This window comes from Serpula lacrymans (assembly GCF_000218685.1).
Source record: "Serpula lacrymans var. lacrymans S7.9 unplaced genomic scaffold SERLAscaffold_17, whole genome shotgun sequence".
NCBI lineage: Eukaryota > Fungi > Basidiomycota > Agaricomycetes > Boletales > Serpulaceae > Serpula > Serpula lacrymans.
In genome coordinates, this window is record NW_006763306.1 from 212,261 (window position 1) to 229,394 (window position 17,134).

Genomic DNA, 17,134 nt, shown 5'->3' on the forward strand with positions numbered 1-17,134 from the left:
ATAGTTCAAGGTGCTTAAAAGGGCTAATGAATCATACAGTATTAATTAATTATGTAGCCTGTATTAGTGAAATAGTAGTTTGTATCCCTGATACTCACAAAATAAGAATAATGATTTATCCAAATATAAGTAGTGACAATGAGTAAAAAAATAATCTAAGTCCATAAAAGGTTAATATATAACACCTGTATAATATATAAGCTCTCATGGTGTAGTGCATAAATGGGATGTGTGGCTATAGGTTGCTTAGTCACCCAAGAGCTGACTTGCAGGTTGAGAGTTCAGATCCTGTCTGTGTTAATTTTTTTTATCAGCCACACAACAATTTCCAACATCTATAAGAGCATTTATAGAGCTATATGAGTCTCTATAAATGGCAAAGGTTCTATAACAGGTTTGACCACTATAACAGCTTTATGAGTACTTATAGTGCTATAGAGCTCTATATAGCTACCCCCATTTTTCCTGATGGTTCAGGTGGCCCTATTCATCATCTATGACCTTGTCTCCAAGGAGTGTATGGATACATGGGTTGCATTATCCAAGTTGATTCTGTTGATTTATCAGCCAGAAATACATGACATCAACGCACACTTGGTCAGTGGCGGCTTATTTAATATAAAGTTTTACTCATGACCGTCATTAGGACATACTCACAAAAGAAATAGAATATTGCTTATTATGTTCAGCACAATGGACATGTTGTTGGTTTAACAAGCCAAAATTTCATATTTTTGTACACTTAGTACAACATATCCGCTGCTTTGGTCCCGCAATTCTGTTTGCTACTGAAGTATTTGAGTTGTTTTATGCAGTTATACGGGCCAAAAGTATCCATTCTAATCAACATGCCCCTTCTCACGACCTTGCACGAGCATTTGCGCAAGGGAACTGCATTCAACATCACCTCAGTGGAGGCAAATTTGTTTATTTGCCTGCCTCACCTGCCGAGAACACACTGGATGGCCCCATTCCCATGCAAGGGCAACAACCTTTCTCTTTTTGTGCATCTGACTGGCGTGAGGTTGGGCCTGGCCCTTTATCACTAATTGCATCCCCAAATACAGTTTCACATTACTTGGGTATCCCCACTTTCCAAAACTACGAGTTGGTAAGTGTTCTAATTCTTGCCACTACAGGACTTTGTGTATCCGACAATAAAGTCATGTGTTCATTTGCTTCCACCTTGACAGGGCAAAAACTCCCTCATGCAATGCCCGATGCTGGTTCCCGTCTTTGCAAAACCAATGATACTATTGTGCTCTCAAACGGTGACCAATGTGCCCTGGGCCAATTTGTAGTTGTCTGGCCACGAGGGTCTCTTGACCTCATTTATATGGCATGAGTGGAAGAAATTTTGCAAGTAAAGGACACACCAAACGAGCTTACACAACTCGCAGATGGCATTCTAGTCCAGTCGGTATCTACAAGTCAACACTCAGATGCTTATTCAATGCCTCGCACTATCTTAACTGATGGATGGGGTCTCCTACGTGTCGAGGCAAGTCATTACAACATAATCATATTTTTACATTTTTTACACATTCTTAGGACATTATATGTACGGTCAATGTGCAACACAACTGTAACAACAATCTATGTGATATGTCAGGGATCCGCTATGTGTATCAAGAGCGAGTGCGGACTGATTGCACTCTGCCTACTGTGGCCCATAAGCACCCATCGGACCTCATCCTCAACACTGCCCAGATGTGAGATACTGCACATGTACAGCATTTCCGAATAGACTCGCCTATCCTGGATGTTGAAGAAGTTTTGACTGGGAGTGTGGCACATGAAGTTGATGCACGGAGATCAGGTACTGCACAGAAGGCACTGAGTTCGTTGAGGAATGCAGGGCTGGGACGCCATTCACAAAAATGCCACAAGCCCTGGTACAGTCCAAGCATCTCGAGTGTCACAGCTTTGGCAGTAGATACCTTGCAATAGTGGTTCTGATGTAATATGAAATCCTTCAGCTGCTTATATCAGTTCCTACAATGATAGCTTCTCGGGCCATTCATCTGCGAGGTTATTTTCCAGCTCAGTCCAGCCCCTACAACAATAGTTTCTCAGGTCATTCATTTGTGAGGTTGCGGTCCAGATAACATTGTCAATGTGATTTGAATTGGCTGAGTTGTGTGCTGCTAAATGTGGCCTGTTCAGCACTTTTGCTTCCACGCACCATGGCAAGAAGGTTTGAACTTGCAAATTTGCTTCCGTTGACATTAAGCTGCAGGCTAACTAAGCCCAGCAATAGTATACTCAATATATTCTAGACTGCATATTTTGTCAATGTCAATCATACCTTGTATTAATATGCTCTTTTTTAGGTTTCAATCGAGCCTCGTTTCTGATGTGTTGCCCACAACAATTTCTGTCTCATCGATCGCACTGCAACAACTCTATCACACAGGCTCAATCAAAAAAATACTCAATGTAGTGATACACTGCTTCAAAAGCTCCAATCAGCCTCTATTTGATCAAGAAACTGGCGCCCCCGCAGGTAAGTACTCATAGCGTGCTTCATGTGCTCCACTTCCACTAACAGCTCTTTCACATGGAATTTGGCCAGAGCTTCAATTGCATCGTGTAGTGTTGACATGATGGAATCGCAGGTGTGACCTGCTGAGGTGCCGGGAAACAATTGAGGGGATGAGAGTGTCTGGAAGGAGTTCAGCTGTTGCTGGTCTGGTTTGAATCAAAGGTCAGTCTTGGTGCTTATGATGTTGCATTTGGAGATACTCACTAGGTCCTGTATTGTTTGCGGATGTTTGTCCGCCTGTCAAAGCCCATGCCATGGTCCATCAAGTAAGTCATGCTCGTTATCAGAGTAAACAAACCACTCACGTGTTTCCAGTGGTTTTGCAAGGCGGCGGCGCTTGTGGGAAGGCTGAATAGCCATGGCATGCGGCCTGGAACAGGTGAGTTGGGAGGAATGAGCCTTGTGGCAAGACATTGAGACACATTGTACTGAATGAATAGCAGACGTTATGCGCTGGCTGCAACATTGTTTTATGGTGACCAGTGTGACAGGAGGTGTGAGCATGGTTGAGAATGGGATAGTGAGTTGTTCTACGCTATGCAAGTCATAAATTGATGCATTGCCAGCTTGCAATCAGTCTCCAGGAACAACAAGCCAACACCAACAAACAAAAGCACATCGTGTTCACATTGATCACTGCAGGTGCATTGTGCATTTTCGGAGGGCTCACATGAATTCTATCCGAAATGGTATAAAAACTGTACATCAGGCTTCAATGTCTCAACTCCCCACTTAATCATGCCTTATTCACAAGAAAGCTCAAGGTTTACCTTGCCATCCCCGCGTCCTTTCATGGACTCGGGAGTGGCCCATTTTTCCCTTAGCCTCCCTCGTATTGACGCTCTGACAATATTTGGTGGAAATGCAGGAAATAGGCTACTGCTCAATTGCACTCCATCCTCAGCACTGGACCCACACAACTCAACAAGTCCTTCCCCCTCAGCATCTCCGTTGGTGTATCACAGGAGCATATCCCCACCACACGAAGTGGTAGCTCCGCATACCAATTCGGAAATGTGCACGGCACCCAGTTTAGCACCCGGGTATATAATTCCGCCATTGTTTATTGACAGACTGGCTTGTGACCAGAAACTAGAGTCTGCACAAAGGGAAAGCCTACATGATTTTGTCAAGGTACAGTTACAACATGTTTTGTGCTTATTTGTTCTGCTGATTCATATTAGCTGGGCTCACTGGAAGGAGGATTGACTAAACCAGAAATGGCCACTTGATTATACCTCCTGGCAGCATTATTTGGTGAAGCGGCAGAACGGCGTTGACAAGCCAGAGACAGCCCATTTTCTGGTGAAGATATCAGGGCCTTGTTTGCAGACTTGAATATATGCTTAGAGGACAGTTTCTGTTTTACAGCCGAGCAAAAGGTAGTTGAGTATGGGCAACCGGGTCTTTTGTATTACTCATAGAAATTTCCTTATCAACAGGCCAATATCCAAATTATCGCACAAGACATCATCTTTCAACCCACCCGAACTGGATTCAAATCAATCAACATTGAAGTTGAGGTAATCCATTTGAAAAATCTCGGTACAAATTCTGCTGCTCAGCTTTTGGTTATTCAGAAAATATTACAAACAGAAAAGGAAAATATAAGGTTGATGAACGTGTTTGGTATACCGGCACGAGAACATTAGCTGGCAGCTCAAATAAGAGATGTCTGTTCAAGTGTTTGGAATAATTTTAGGCAGGTTGTCAGTATAAGTTTATGCTGCAATCACTGTAGATTAGCTGACAGCCTTCTGAGTCAAGATTCGAGACAGTATCACTGGGCCAAAAGCTGTCAAAGTCGCCAAATTCACTTACAGCATGGCACTGAAATACAAAAGAGGGGGGATAGCTGACAAACTGGACACCGCATATACATTCCATATTGCATTACTGGTATTTGATTTACATGAGTTTTAATTTGTTTTCTGACAGATATCACTGCAGAGGTGTTTCGGCTATGAACATGGAGCTCATCAGTAGCACAGCAATAGAGAGTGAGGAATATGGAGGCAACTTGGATGATGTGAACAAACGGCCCAGGAAAAAAAGTAAAGGACAAACAGGTGGCCGTGTCACCCAGGGAGAGGACTTCTGGGGTCAAGTGGACTCGTGGTTTGTGAAGGGGATGTCAATTTGAGGGCAAAACCTGAAGGGTGCCAAGTGGAAAGAGTGAGTGACACAAATTTCATTTGAATGAAAATACTGAGGATAATACAGATATATCAGCAAAGCAATGAAACTCGACAGTGCCAGGTTCTCAGTGGGAATGGATACTGAGAGCAGCATGGACAGCCAATGTTCAATTGAGAACTTCTGGGAAGTGTCTAGCCACTTGCTGAGAGCTAACAGAGACAGAACTAGAGTCCAGTATGAGTAACTATATTATCAGAGAGTACAGAATGTGTACAGTACCTAGAGTCCAGTATGAGTAACTAAAGAATAGGAATACTGGACTCTGCAATACTAGTCCGAAGTTTTGTAAACAAAGGTAAACAAATCAGCCACAAAGGCGAAATTATAGAATGCTCAGTGAATACTGAACAATAGAGCAAAAAGAATAAAGAGGAAAGTGATTTAGAAAGAAGGGAAAATAGATAGCACAACTAGGTGCAGAATCACCAAAACTAACAGCCAATGTAGCAGCAGAGGAGGGGCATCTTCGACTCAGGATTCAGTGACTCATGCGGGGGATTCACTTTTTTCTTACATTTAATTCATTATTTCAGAAATAAGGATTTGTATTACTATATTATATATATGCTGTCTGCCTTTCATTGGGGAATGTAAAAATATGTCTGATTTGCGTTCCGAGGGACTCAGCATCTGAGCATTGGATGAGATGGTCTGTGCATTGGAGGCATGTGACTGGTTGAAGTTTTTTTTTGGTGGTTTGTGTGGAGGAGTGATATTTTTGTGCCCATTGTTCTTCCCATCCGTTCAGGTTGGTTCATCTTTACTGTGTGTCCGCCTGTGGACTTTTTCAATGTCAAGTTCTATGTCCTTCTTGATCCGCTGAGGATTATTATAATGCATTTGTGGCATATCCGTCTGTGGATTTCATGGTGCTTGTTTTGGCAGTACTAACACTTATGCATGCTCATTTCTGACACAGGTGCAAGCCTCATGGGATGGATATTTGGTATGTTAATCTCCGCTAATGGTATTATACCTACACTGACATAAATCAACACAGGGGGTATCTTGAAAAACTCTGACTGGGGGGTGCGTAAATGCTCTGCAAACATGTGAAGTTGGGATCACTGATGTTAATCATTGATAATATGGTTTGTACGGAGTCCAAAGTCATTTGAAGCTGGATTGGGAACAGCGTTCAGATGGACTGAGCCCGGATTCTCTCACTCCCGATTGAGTTGGAAATCAACCCCAGCTCCGCACTCATGATGGGAATCCTGGCGAGGGCTGGTGAAATTACCTGGCCGTGTACGTAAAAGGGATCACATTCTACGACCCATAATACAAGGCTATCGTTATCAACGCACCACTTGCCAGCTCCAAGCTAGAATCAGGTACGAATATATGATTACATGAGCTACGAACGGTATAGTGTGCAATGCTTGCATGCGTGATATAGAAAATCAAATGCAAAAAAGAAACGACAGAAAGCAGAGCGACATAGAAACAGAAATCCACCTGGAATACAAATTATTATCACAACGGTATATTCTCCTTCTGTCCCAGCATCTCCTTCACAGGGCTCCCAGCCCGCCTACCAATAAACCCAATCGCTTTCGACGGCTTGGGTTTAACTACATCCGTCATCTCGAAACTCATGTCCTCAATCACGCTCCATTCATCTTCTGGCATTTGCTCAAGCAAACTAGGCTGTGCCTTGGCTCGACTCAGCAAGTCTATTCGGACCGGCGAATATTCATCCTCTTCGGCAATTGCCACATTCAAGTTACTGACTCGGCTCTGCTGGCGTTCAGCAAAGGCTGTGGTGGCACCTCCAGGCGTTGGCTTTGGCAGTCTCACCTTTGACACGGGTGAGACGCTACCTCCGCCGAGTCCTAGTGCATCAAATTTGCTAACAAAAGCAGCAAGCGCTCGCCGTTCCTCTTCAAGCTTCATCCTCAGCTATTTGCAAGTCAGCGACCGAGCGCAATGAATAGAGAACCATTCTTACCTTTTTCTCCTTCTCCACCTGCTTGACCAACTCTGCAGCCCACACCTCCTTCTCCTCGCGTTTCTTCGTCTCCACTTCCAACTTTTCCATCCACTCCCTTTCCACATCTTCCCGCACAGCCCTTAAAGGCTCGCCAAGGTTGTCCTCGTAACCCCTCACCACTATTTCTAGCTCCCGTATCGTTTTGCTTTGCTCACCAATAAGCTTGTCCTTCTCAGATTCCGGAGCATCAGGAGGCAGCTCGGGTCGGGCGAGTAACGTTGCTTCTAAAGAAAGTATTTGAGTGGCTTGCGATTCCAGCTGCCTGTGAGCAGCCAAAAGCTCTTGCTGCAGCTGTAACACGGCGTTAGCGTCTCCTAAGATACATATACTACACGTAACATACCTGGTATGGAGACATATCGAAGTCGACTTTCGAAGGACTTGCTGGCCTCGATTCATCACCCTTAGTTTCGTCCACCGTTTGACTTGTTAAAATCAACTTGGTCAGTTGTTGAATGCGTGAGTTGAGATCCTTCATCGCTTTGGACTCGTCCAGTTGCTATAATTCACATACAATCAGTCATGGCCTAGCATTTAGATATAGGTGGCATACCTCACGAGCTGAAAGTCTCCTATTCCGGACAGGAGCCTCTGCTTCTCTTTCAGATAATTTATTCTTCAAGTCTTCGATTTCTTTTCTATACCGTTCGATGAGTGCATCCGTATCCAGCACTTCCTTCTTCTTTGCATTCAACTACAAAAAACGCGAATGAGCTTATTCTCAACAAACACATGAGGCATAACTTACTTGAACCTTTTTAATTCTTTGTGCAAACAGCAATGTGCTAGTACTCTCTGTCACTGCATTAGGATCGGGGTTTATAGTACATATCACGGAGATGCGCGCATTTCCTGACAGAGAAGGTTGCAACATGCGCGTGAGCTTCGAATTACGATAAGGAACATGGTCACTGCGGGCGCTGTCAGATAGCATAGCATTGACTATAAGACTACCAACTTCTTGTTTTTGGCAGCATTCTCTGCCAATGTTCCAATGACGCTCCCGAGGGTGAGCAGACTGCATGCGGCTTGTTAGCTTATTTCGGAGAATAGGTGACAGAACATACCTTGTATTGATATACTTCCCTTCTCTCGTCCTCTCCTTATCTGAGGTAGCCTTCTCGGAACCAGCAAGATCTATCAAGCTCTATAAAGTGAAATTAGTCCTTTTGTTCCTTCCGAGTCGGTACCACACGTACCAGCACAGATGTCTGCACACTTTTCCCTCCTCTGGCCTGCAACCGTGGTCCTCCAGGCGTTGGCGGTCTAAAACCTGGTGTCTGCCTCCCACTCGGTGCACTTTCACCCTCGTCTCCACCCCTCTCCCTACTCTCAATTACTAATCTGAATACGCTATGACTTCGACTACTCCTCTCGTTCCAATCCGTGCTTGCTGTTCTCCTGTTCCCTTCACCACGCTCCAACACCTCCTTTACGCTCTTTAGGCTCGTCACAACCTCTTCTCGGAGAGGTAGCATTATCCCATTTCCATGAATTTGCACGGGTTGAGCGGCACTCGACGATGGTGACGCGAGAAGGTCATAGATAGTCTCATTATATATCTCAATATACGAGCACCGCAGGAGGTATTCTCGCGTTGACGTTCTTCGGATATATGCGAACACGTCTTTCATCGCACGGGGTATAATTCCTGGTTGTTCTTCACTACCGGACTAGCTGAAGTTTCAACAAGAGCTTATGATACCAAGTGAAATTAAACAGACGGACCAGAGTAAATGTCTTTCCACTAGCCGTTTGACCATAAGCAAAAATGACCGAGTTATACCCATCCATTGCAGCGCAGACATGACTGCGTGCTACTGCGTTGTAGATAGGCTTGTTTTCAGATCCAGTCAACACTTCATCGAAGTGAAATTCTTGCGGCGGCGTTGCCGTCGACTTCGCATACTGAGGTTGCAGTTTGACACTTCGATTCATGGTTGCTGAGCGATCCCAAGCAGAATGTGAGTTTGTAGGGCGGATTCTATGGGTTAAATTCAGGTCAGTTTCAGAGAACATTTGACTATCTACATTAAAACCCGTCTACCTGACGGACACCAAGACTTTGTCTTCCCTTCCATAGTCGTTTAATAGTGATTCGTCCACCTCTCCCGATACGTCACCGGGTTCAACGGTCTGATAATCGATCAAGACCTCTTCTGGATCAACCCTGCTAACGTCCATCTCACTCGAAGCAATGAACATCGGACTCTCGGCACCACCTCGTCGAGGTGTACCGGGTGTCTTTGGGCGATTACCATCAAGGGCTGATTTCTTCGGAGGTGATCCTGGTATTCCTGAAAGTGCTGATTTGGGTTTTGCAGCAGTCCTCAGACGTGACTCTGAGGATACTGTTGCCTTGAATTTCTTGATTGAATTAAGTGCACTGGGTGTGGTTGCTCGAGGAAGTTCAGATGCTGAAGATAGAGGTCGCTTTGGAGTGAACGGCACAGAGCGAGTAAGCTTCGTCGTTGATGAGCTTGAAGATGTCATGTCACTGTTGGTAGATGGCAAACACCAGGTTAGGTGAGCTTGCCTTTGTCCTTGTCGTCTGCAAGCGTAATTTAGAAAAACAACCCTGGGAAACTTCAATTACCCATATATGCGAGCACGCGTCCGGGTCACGTGACGAAGGAAACGCGTAGATCACCTGATGGGATGTAATAACATTCACGCGCTGTCCCCAACTCCATAAGGAGGAGGGTCTCATAGTCTCCAGTAGCTTACCTAATCACAAAATATGAGAATGATAATTTGTGTGTATAAGGTCTGCTTCATAGTAAGAGCTCGTATGGGAACTCAATTTTCAAAAAATATTGGTTTTTCCAACTTTTCAGCCACATGATGTTGGGGAGCCGTCAGAGCAGGCCATACTCTTTTTGGGAGTACAGTTTGATGGCATGAGGGGAACAATATATATGTTGTCCAATGGTCAACACTTCTTCTTCAACTGTCCTCATGCCCCGAATGAAACGAAAATATGGTGTAGGACATACCCTGGACCACGTCCCTCCTGGAAAACAACCACGACGATCCCTCAGAATGAGCAAAAGTCAGAAATCTAACAACCAAGAAGTAAAAGATGAAGGAGAGAGTGTCAGTCAGAGCAGTAGTGGCAATGTCATTTGGACCAAGGTCAAAACTACAGCCCTTTTCAGCTACATCAAGAAACATTGCGCACAAGGAGGGGATGGCCTCAACTTTAGGAGGGCATTTGGCCAGGAGTGGCAGCTGACATTGTGCCTCTCCTTGCGAAAGGACCAGCAAAAAGTGCTACTTGTTGTGGTCCAAAATGGGGCAGGGTTTGTAGATGTATATTGTACCCCACTGTACACTATTTGCTAACAAAAATCATGTGTTAATGTAGCTCCATACCAAATACAATGAAATTAGTGCAATTGCAAACTTATCTGGTGTACCGTGGGACAGCAAACTAGGGCTGAATATACTTGATAAAAGTGAAGTGGTTTGTGCAGAAATTGTTGAGGCATGTACCTGGTTTTTACGTGCATGGGGAGGAGTCCGAATCAGCATCAATATGTAGAAAAATCCGGGAGCAAAAGCATACAAGAGGGAGGGGTGGGTGCATTATAGCACTATGCAGGAGCTGCTGGGGGGTCAGCATGCCAAGGTCTTGAATGCCTTTTGCACCCCTAGAGTACCCCAAGTGCCAAAAGTAAAAGTGCCGAAGATGTCCACATCCACCACCCAGGTATCTACTCTGCCTGTTTCTGCTACCACAAATTCTACCACATCTATTGCGCCTGCACCTGCTGCACCCGCAGCGCCTACTGTCTCTCATGCAGTGCCTGCTGTTGTGGCTGCTGCACCTGCCATCCCTTGTGTAGCTGTGTCTGACATAGCCGCAAAGGATCCTCCTGGTCACATCAACAACTGGCTTGGTGGCCTTCCCTCCCCGACTTCTGCTGTGCTTCCTCCCATGAGTTTGACCACTTCAGCATCAGGAAAAACTCTTTTGTTATGTAGTGCTATACAGTGTACTACCAGTCCTTTTCACACAATGGTTCCTTTTTGCAGTCGTGCTAAAACTTGTTTGATTTTCAGTATTTGCCTGTGGCATTGTGTACATATGTTCAGAGGCCCTTTGGCCATAGTTCTACCATGTTTGAGCAAAATCTGCACTGTGAGTGAAGCTGGCCATGCTGATCATTGTACATATATTACAGTGTGAAGCAACTTTACATTGTAGTCCCAAGCAATTATCTGCCCAGTAATACCTATGTAATTGGTGTCTCTACAACCACAGCATATTCCCGCATAAATTTGCTCTCCATACACAATGGACTGGAGAAAATCTCCGTGCTCCAGAGGGCATTTGGTGATTATCAGGCAGAAATGCGGGGTCAAGCGTGACAGAGTGTGACAGGGCACGTGTTTGGTGAACGCATCGTGAAGTTTCTATTCTTAACGCAAGGAGACAACAGTCTTTGGCGTTTGCTTGAAGGACAAACAACAATGTATGATATTTGATGTATGAGTAATCAACAATGGAATGTAATCAAATATTAATAAAGCAGAATAACTATGTGAAACGAAAGGATGGGTGGCGGCCGAAGGCTGCCCTCCCTAAACAGTTGTAGACGCTGACCTGTTATATAGAATTAAAATGGGAGTGAGTGAGCTGCATACCCAAGAAGGTAGGAGAGAGGACGCAAAAGCTCGATTGCTCCCAGTGATTAGGAGTCGTGACTAGGTGAAATTCTTTTGCTTACCTTGACGGCAATAAAGGGTTATTAATGGGTGCTTCTTGTGAGGTTAAATGTACAAAAGCTGCATGTAAAGACGGTTTGTCTTGAATATATGGCGCAAGGATTTGTGCGTAACGTCTCAAATAAATCAGGAACGCATTACTCTTCCATCTCCCCTTGGCTTTCATCACTTCGAAGGGAACTCCTCTCAGGAGGTATTCAAGTGTGGCTCCGATGCGAAGGCTATGGCCTGAGAAGTGAGGGAGGTTTTGAGCCTTTGTTGTGCAATTAAGTTTGTCAACAAATGTGTTTCTGGTTAGAGGGCAACATTTTAACGAGTTGTGTCAGGGCCAACGATATGCGAATACGTGGTCGGAAGAATCGGGATTGTTAATTTTAATGTGGTTGAGCCACCCTTCCTCGGGATCACTAAGTCCCTGCTGTGTCACCCATGAAACCGACATGGGTTCTTTTTCTGTTTTGGTAATGGGAAGAATAAATGCTTTGACTCTAAAACCGTTCCTGTTGGTTACTTCTGAGACTCCGTCTATGGTTGCGTGTCGATTGCTGTCAAATTGGTTTATGGAGGGAATAGTGAACTCGCCCAGGCGAGAGGCTGTATAAAATGTTGTGGTCAAGCAAGCAAAAAATGCTGCGTCTAGTGGTTTGGTTAGGTCTAACACTTTTCGTACTTCGCATATGTGTTCTATTGTGAATGGTTGATGGGGAGCGCGTTTGGATGATATTGGAGTTAGTGTTACGGACACTGTCAATAGCGCCAAAATCTCGGGCTCATTTATGATCCATGGTGAGCCATGTAGGATGTGCCAGGCGCGCACTCCATAAACATAGTTACAAATTGTTTTACCAGAGTACAATCCCGCCATTGTGGCTATGAAGGAAGCTAAAGTGATGGATTTCACTGGTGCGTGTTCCGCTTCTGAAATGTTTCTCGCATTGCAAAATGCATGAAAAGCTAATAATCCTGAACCGTAAACTTTCCTTGTCAAGGAAGCCCACGCATTTACAATTACAGCGGTTATTTTCTCGAGGTCATTGGGGGTAAGATATGAGATGTTGGTGGGGTCCGAGTTTATGCGGGATGCGGGTGGAGTCCATAGTAGAAGGCGATCTTGGACGGGGCATTCTGGACGAAGGGGATGAGATTGTTGGGGAAGATGTGTATGTGTGTTGTTGTGAGAAGTGAGGATGCGATGAGATGGGGAGATGGATTGTGAGGTCGGTAAATTATGATTGGCTGGGGGAAGTGAACAGATTGGGGTAGAAGATGGGGTGTTGTTGTATTCGCTCCTTGGTGCCTGGAGGGAAAGTTCCAGGGCCACACACTTTTGGCGGGTTGTGGATGTCATTTTGGATCTCAAAAGGAATGTTGATGTGAGGGAGTAATTGTGATGAGCTGGGGTATATTCCTTGGGAGGGGCCGTCTGCTGGATTGAGTTTTGTATTGATGTATTCCGTGTGGATGACACATTGGTATGGTTCTGTGAATTCAAGAATGTGTCGGAATACTTTGTTAGTTTGTTTGTTTCGACTATGTCCCTTGGGCCAGGCCTCAATGACACCTTTGTTGTCCCCGTAAATGTGAACATGAGTTCGTCGGGGAAGGATGGGGATGATGATTTGAATCGCAAATTCGAAGGCAATGGCTTTGGCCCAGCCAATGTCTCTCCCTGGTGTTTTCCACGCCGGATTGAGTTTCCATGCACGCTAGTGGGGTCCAATGACAACTCCAATGCCAACTCCTGAGCTTGCATCGCAGAAAATTTGGAGGTCGAGGATTGGTTGGGGTGCTGGGATGTGTCTCCAAGGATTTTCTATGGATAATTGGTGTTTCCACCAAAGAATGTCGTGGGGAGTGGACAGTCCCTTGGTGGGATGCGTGGCTTAAATGGTTGGTCATGGAAGACTCCCGTGAATGCCTCGAGGTTGGTTAGGTATGCTCGACCTCGTGTAATGACTAATGCCACATGTTGTAACTTTCCCAGGATTGACTGAGTCTCCTTGAGGGTGTGTCTGGTGTTAGTGAGCCAGTTGTCAATGGCCGCTAAATATTTTTGGCGTTTTTTGGTAGGTATGGATACTGTTTGTTGTGCTATGTTCCATGAAAAACCTATGAAGAGGAATTTGTTACTAAAAGGTGTATCTTTGGAAGTTTCCCAAGGATTTCCTAGGATTTCCGACAACCAATTAATGTCATCAAAGTTGTAGGAGAAGTTCTTGTCGATTTCGCTTTGCGGGTATGAGATTGAGTGGTCAATGATTGGAAAACGCATGTCTTCATCAAATTCTTCGTGTGAACCATTTGGGAGGAGTTCTCCTGTGTAAGAGAATCATCCACCGTTGACCTGCCTGCCTCCGTTCTTTTTTATCATGTGATAACAGTTCAAATGCATGTCATTGTACCTATGTAAGTATTTAACAGGGATACGCATGAAGATATGGTCGTCTACCCATTTTGCTATGGGACCGATACCATTTGCGCGGAATATATCTGCTCCGGCATTGCCAATGATTCCATAGAGGCCCGCCGACAAGGCGAGGCCAAAACAAGTTGAAGTGTCAATTGCAAAAGCGTCATCACCTGGTAATTGTACAACTAAACCTGGCCATTGTGATGGCTTTATGGGTATAGTTTGATATGCCTCCGCTACATCTTGTAATGCCGCTTGAGAATTTGGTGGTAGGTGTGATAATAATTGTGCAAAAATGGAGAAGGTACTCCATGTTGAAGGGAATTTGTCGGAGTCGATGGATGAGTTGATGGATGATGTTTCCCCCGCCGGTGAGTGTGGGAATGATAAATTCTGAATGATCCTGAATTTTTCGGGTTTCCCGGATTTTGGGATCAAGGAAAGGGGTGATGATTGAAAATGACCTACGGCTGATTCTACTTCTTGTTTGGTCATGGGTCCAATGTATCTGCCTTTGGCAAATTTGCTCGCAATTAATTGGGTAAAAGTGTGTAACTGTTTATCCACAGTAATATTATTTCGTGGTGCGAAGGTTTTTGAGATTGGGGGAATATGTGCGTCAAAACCGTGTATTAGAGAGTGTGGTAAGTCTGTGGATTGTAGTGCTTCCGTCCAAGCTGCTGCATTATATGGTGTTAAAGGAGTCGCTCTTCTGTCTGAGAGGACACGCATGAGCTCCATGCTCATGACTTGCACAACCTGAGCATTCGTGTTTGTCAGGGTGATTGTTGTTTTTACATCCCGTGACTCGCTGCCAGTCTGTGCAGATTTCTCTCCCTTCGGGATTGATGATTCAACCTTTGTTGTTGCGAGAACATTGTGCTGGTGTTCCTTTCCATGTGACGTCTGCGTTGCAGGAGGGATAGTTGTGTTGGTAGGTACCCAAACAAATGGCGCATACGGGGTTGTGCTTTTTGACGGTAGCCGCACGTGTCTGCCTTTTATAATCTCTGGATTCCCCATTATCTGGGTACTCTTTCTTACAAAAGGAAGAAGAATCCTCTCCATATTTCGTAGTTGGGCGTGTGTAGGGTTTGTAGTTGCGTCTCTGATCGCCAGTGTTATTGTATTCTATTCTTTTACTGGGATGTGATTGACTCAATGACACAAGTCTCGCTTGGATCTAGTTTTATGTGGAATGAAAGAGCACGCGAATTGATTGTTTTTGATGTGAAGGTTAATGTAGTCACAAGTTCCACAATGGGTGTGAGATTTGTAGGTAATGCAGTCGTGGTGTGTGGAAGAAAATAAGAGGGCTATAATTGCACGCAACACAAGGCGGTAACACGCAGTGATTTTGGTTGTGATGGGTTTCAATGTAGAGTTGAGGGATGCCATGCAAACGCAACGCACGCTGTCATGCACCAAAGTTGATTGGTAGCATGGACAGGTGTCAATAACGAAGTGAATATTCAAAAAGACTCGCCTTTGCGCCACACAGGCACAATGCCACGTGGAATAGTAATTAATATTGCCTGTTTCGAACTTGTGGCTGATCAGCACCACCTCTATTAGGCAATCTAGTCATGCTCACCTTTGCTTTTCCATTCGGTACTTTCCGCATCTCGGCATTTCGGCAAATTTTTGCGTCGCCACTGGCTACACATTGCATTGCGCCCTCGCTTTTGTCGTTTCCCTTACTCCCCTTCCTTTGCCTAGCCCCACCATGGGCCCCTTCCTCTCCTTTTTATTCTCACCCGACGGTCGTTTCTGGGTCCCCATTTTAGTTCACCTCCTCGTCACCTCCACCCTCCTCCTCCTCATCTTCTTTGCACCCCCACCATTTCTGATGTCACCACTTCCTATCCGCTTCCGTCGCCGATCCGTTGACTACCACGTGCCACTGCTGATATCAGCAAAGCCCCGGCGGCCGGTCCAAATAGGGCAACAGGTCCATCTTCATGACGTCGATCTGCCATCATATACTATCAAAACATTGGTCGCTCGTCTTGCCTGGTTGGAGCGTGGGTGGGTAGTTTTTGAGCTGGAGAAGGTTCATCCCCTTGCGTCGCCCATGTTCATCGCTGTCCCATTCACTTGGGTACACTTATCTTTTGTCCATCGTCTTCGCTATAGCTACACCTACCACATGCTGCCTGGGACTCACTTGTTCTAAATTGGAACCACTCCCCTCCCTCCCTCGTTTGATCAGGTGGTCCAATATAACCAGACCATTGGTAAGGCCATGGAACCATCAGATTTGGACTAGGTGGTGGACCGGTGGCTCCAGTTTCTTTTTTTCAGCAGAACATTCATTTACAGTGCAATTATTTTTGATTTTTGAATCATTTTTATGGACACATATTTTTTTAGAATGTCTGACTGACAATAAAGGAACTGTGTTGATACTGATAGTGTTTTGCCTTGCTCTTTTTTTACTGCATCTTCCCATGACATCATGATTTTCCTGCTCTCCTTTTGCTATTGGACTTTACTTTATGGCTGTACAAACCTGTGATATTACTCACAGCATTTATTGTTCTATCCCTTTCTTTTCCTTTTTTGACAATCTTATCCTGTACTACCTACACAGGATTTGTCAGCATACATTCCTTCCTTCATGTTCTTTCTCATTCTTTTTGCACAGCTATACTGTGCATAGCCTACTTTTCTTTCACTATATAAACCCCTGTATTTTACCTTGTAAAACAACAAGAACTCCAATCCAGACTTCTTCTCTAATCTCAAGTTCACTACTCTCTGCTACTTGTGATCCAGTGTGGTCACAACACTTCCCACTGCTACCACTGTTAATTTCTGTCATCGTCACTTGCCACTTTTGAAGTCATTGTTATCCCTTTCGATTAGAGTCCTTCTGAGCACTACAGTTTGTGCATCAGGAGCCTGCTATCACTGGGAACCTTGTCACCTTGTCATCCTCATCGTTCTCAAACCTACCTTGTGCTACAATTAGCAAGGTAGTGCTCATCTATACTCGTCACTAAGCCCCTATCTTCTATAAATTCAACTATCCCTCCTCCTCAAAACCCACACTCATACACCTCTGGGTTTTACTTTGAAGGATCTTTATACGTACCACCCCACGAACAACCAGACCACTCCACTGTTCTAGGAGGCAAAGCCCATAAACAAGTTCCGTGGAATCTGGGAGGATTGTGTATTAGTTTGTTTTTGTGTGTGGTTTTCTAACAGCAGTTCTCATCATATCACATAGATAAAGGATGCAGGGCGAATC

The 17,134-nt window shown here is 44.8% G+C and overlaps 6 protein-coding genes across 6 annotated transcripts; 3 read left to right on the forward strand and 3 right to left on the reverse strand.

Moving 5' to 3' along the window:
- Window positions 1–2,412: 2,412 nt before the first annotated feature.
- SERLADRAFT_402551 (uncharacterized protein) lies at window positions 2,413–2,809 on the reverse strand (the record flags this gene model as incomplete). Its single annotated transcript, XM_007323874.1, has 2 exons — window positions 2,413–2,691; window positions 2,750–2,809. 2 exons carry the CDS (start codon window positions 2,799–2,801, stop codon window positions 2,456–2,458), a joined length of 288 nt encoding a protein of 95 aa, XP_007323936.1.
- Window positions 2,810–2,830: 21 nt separating this feature from the next.
- SERLADRAFT_402552 (uncharacterized protein) lies at window positions 2,831–3,514 on the forward strand (the record flags this gene model as incomplete). The annotated part of the gene is made up of 4 exons (XM_007323875.1): window positions 2,831–2,924; window positions 2,989–3,065; window positions 3,112–3,245; window positions 3,304–3,514. Coding segments are annotated over 3 exons (237 nt in total), but the record flags the coding sequence as incomplete, so codon positions are not given.
- A 151-nt stretch (window positions 3,515–3,665) lies between these two features.
- SERLADRAFT_479587 (uncharacterized protein) lies at window positions 3,666–4,720 on the forward strand (the record flags this gene model as incomplete). Its single annotated transcript, XM_007323876.1, has 6 exons — window positions 3,666–3,679; window positions 3,834–3,927; window positions 3,988–4,068; window positions 4,127–4,252; window positions 4,313–4,400; window positions 4,498–4,720. 3 exons carry the CDS (start codon window positions 4,217–4,219, stop codon window positions 4,686–4,688), a joined length of 315 nt encoding a protein of 104 aa, XP_007323938.1.
- A 1,395-nt stretch (window positions 4,721–6,115) lies between these two features.
- Window positions 6,116–9,230, reverse strand: SERLADRAFT_453721 (uncharacterized protein; the record flags this gene model as incomplete). Its single annotated transcript, XM_007323877.1, has 10 exons — window positions 6,116–6,646; window positions 6,696–7,028; window positions 7,081–7,236; window positions 7,291–7,431; window positions 7,486–7,648; window positions 7,696–7,755; window positions 7,805–7,884; window positions 7,937–8,410; window positions 8,466–8,721; window positions 8,785–9,230. The coding sequence occupies 10 exons, from the start codon at window positions 9,228–9,230 to the stop codon at window positions 6,221–6,223; spliced, it is 2,535 nt and encodes an 844-aa protein (XP_007323939.1).
- A 465-nt stretch (window positions 9,231–9,695) lies between these two features.
- On the forward strand, window positions 9,696–11,111 carry SERLADRAFT_411739 (uncharacterized protein; the record flags this gene model as incomplete). The annotated part of the gene is made up of 5 exons (XM_007323878.1): window positions 9,696–10,049; window positions 10,105–10,203; window positions 10,282–10,665; window positions 10,803–10,881; window positions 10,948–11,111. 5 exons carry the CDS (start codon window positions 9,696–9,698, stop codon window positions 11,109–11,111), a joined length of 1,080 nt encoding a protein of 359 aa, XP_007323940.1.
- A 355-nt stretch (window positions 11,112–11,466) lies between these two features.
- SERLADRAFT_374499 (uncharacterized protein) lies at window positions 11,467–13,221 on the reverse strand (the record flags this gene model as incomplete). The annotated part of the gene is made up of 3 exons (XM_007323879.1): window positions 11,467–11,721; window positions 11,815–12,492; window positions 13,030–13,221. 3 exons carry the CDS (start codon window positions 13,219–13,221, stop codon window positions 11,467–11,469), a joined length of 1,125 nt encoding a protein of 374 aa, XP_007323941.1.
- Between the last annotated feature and the right edge of the window lie 3,913 nt (window positions 13,222–17,134).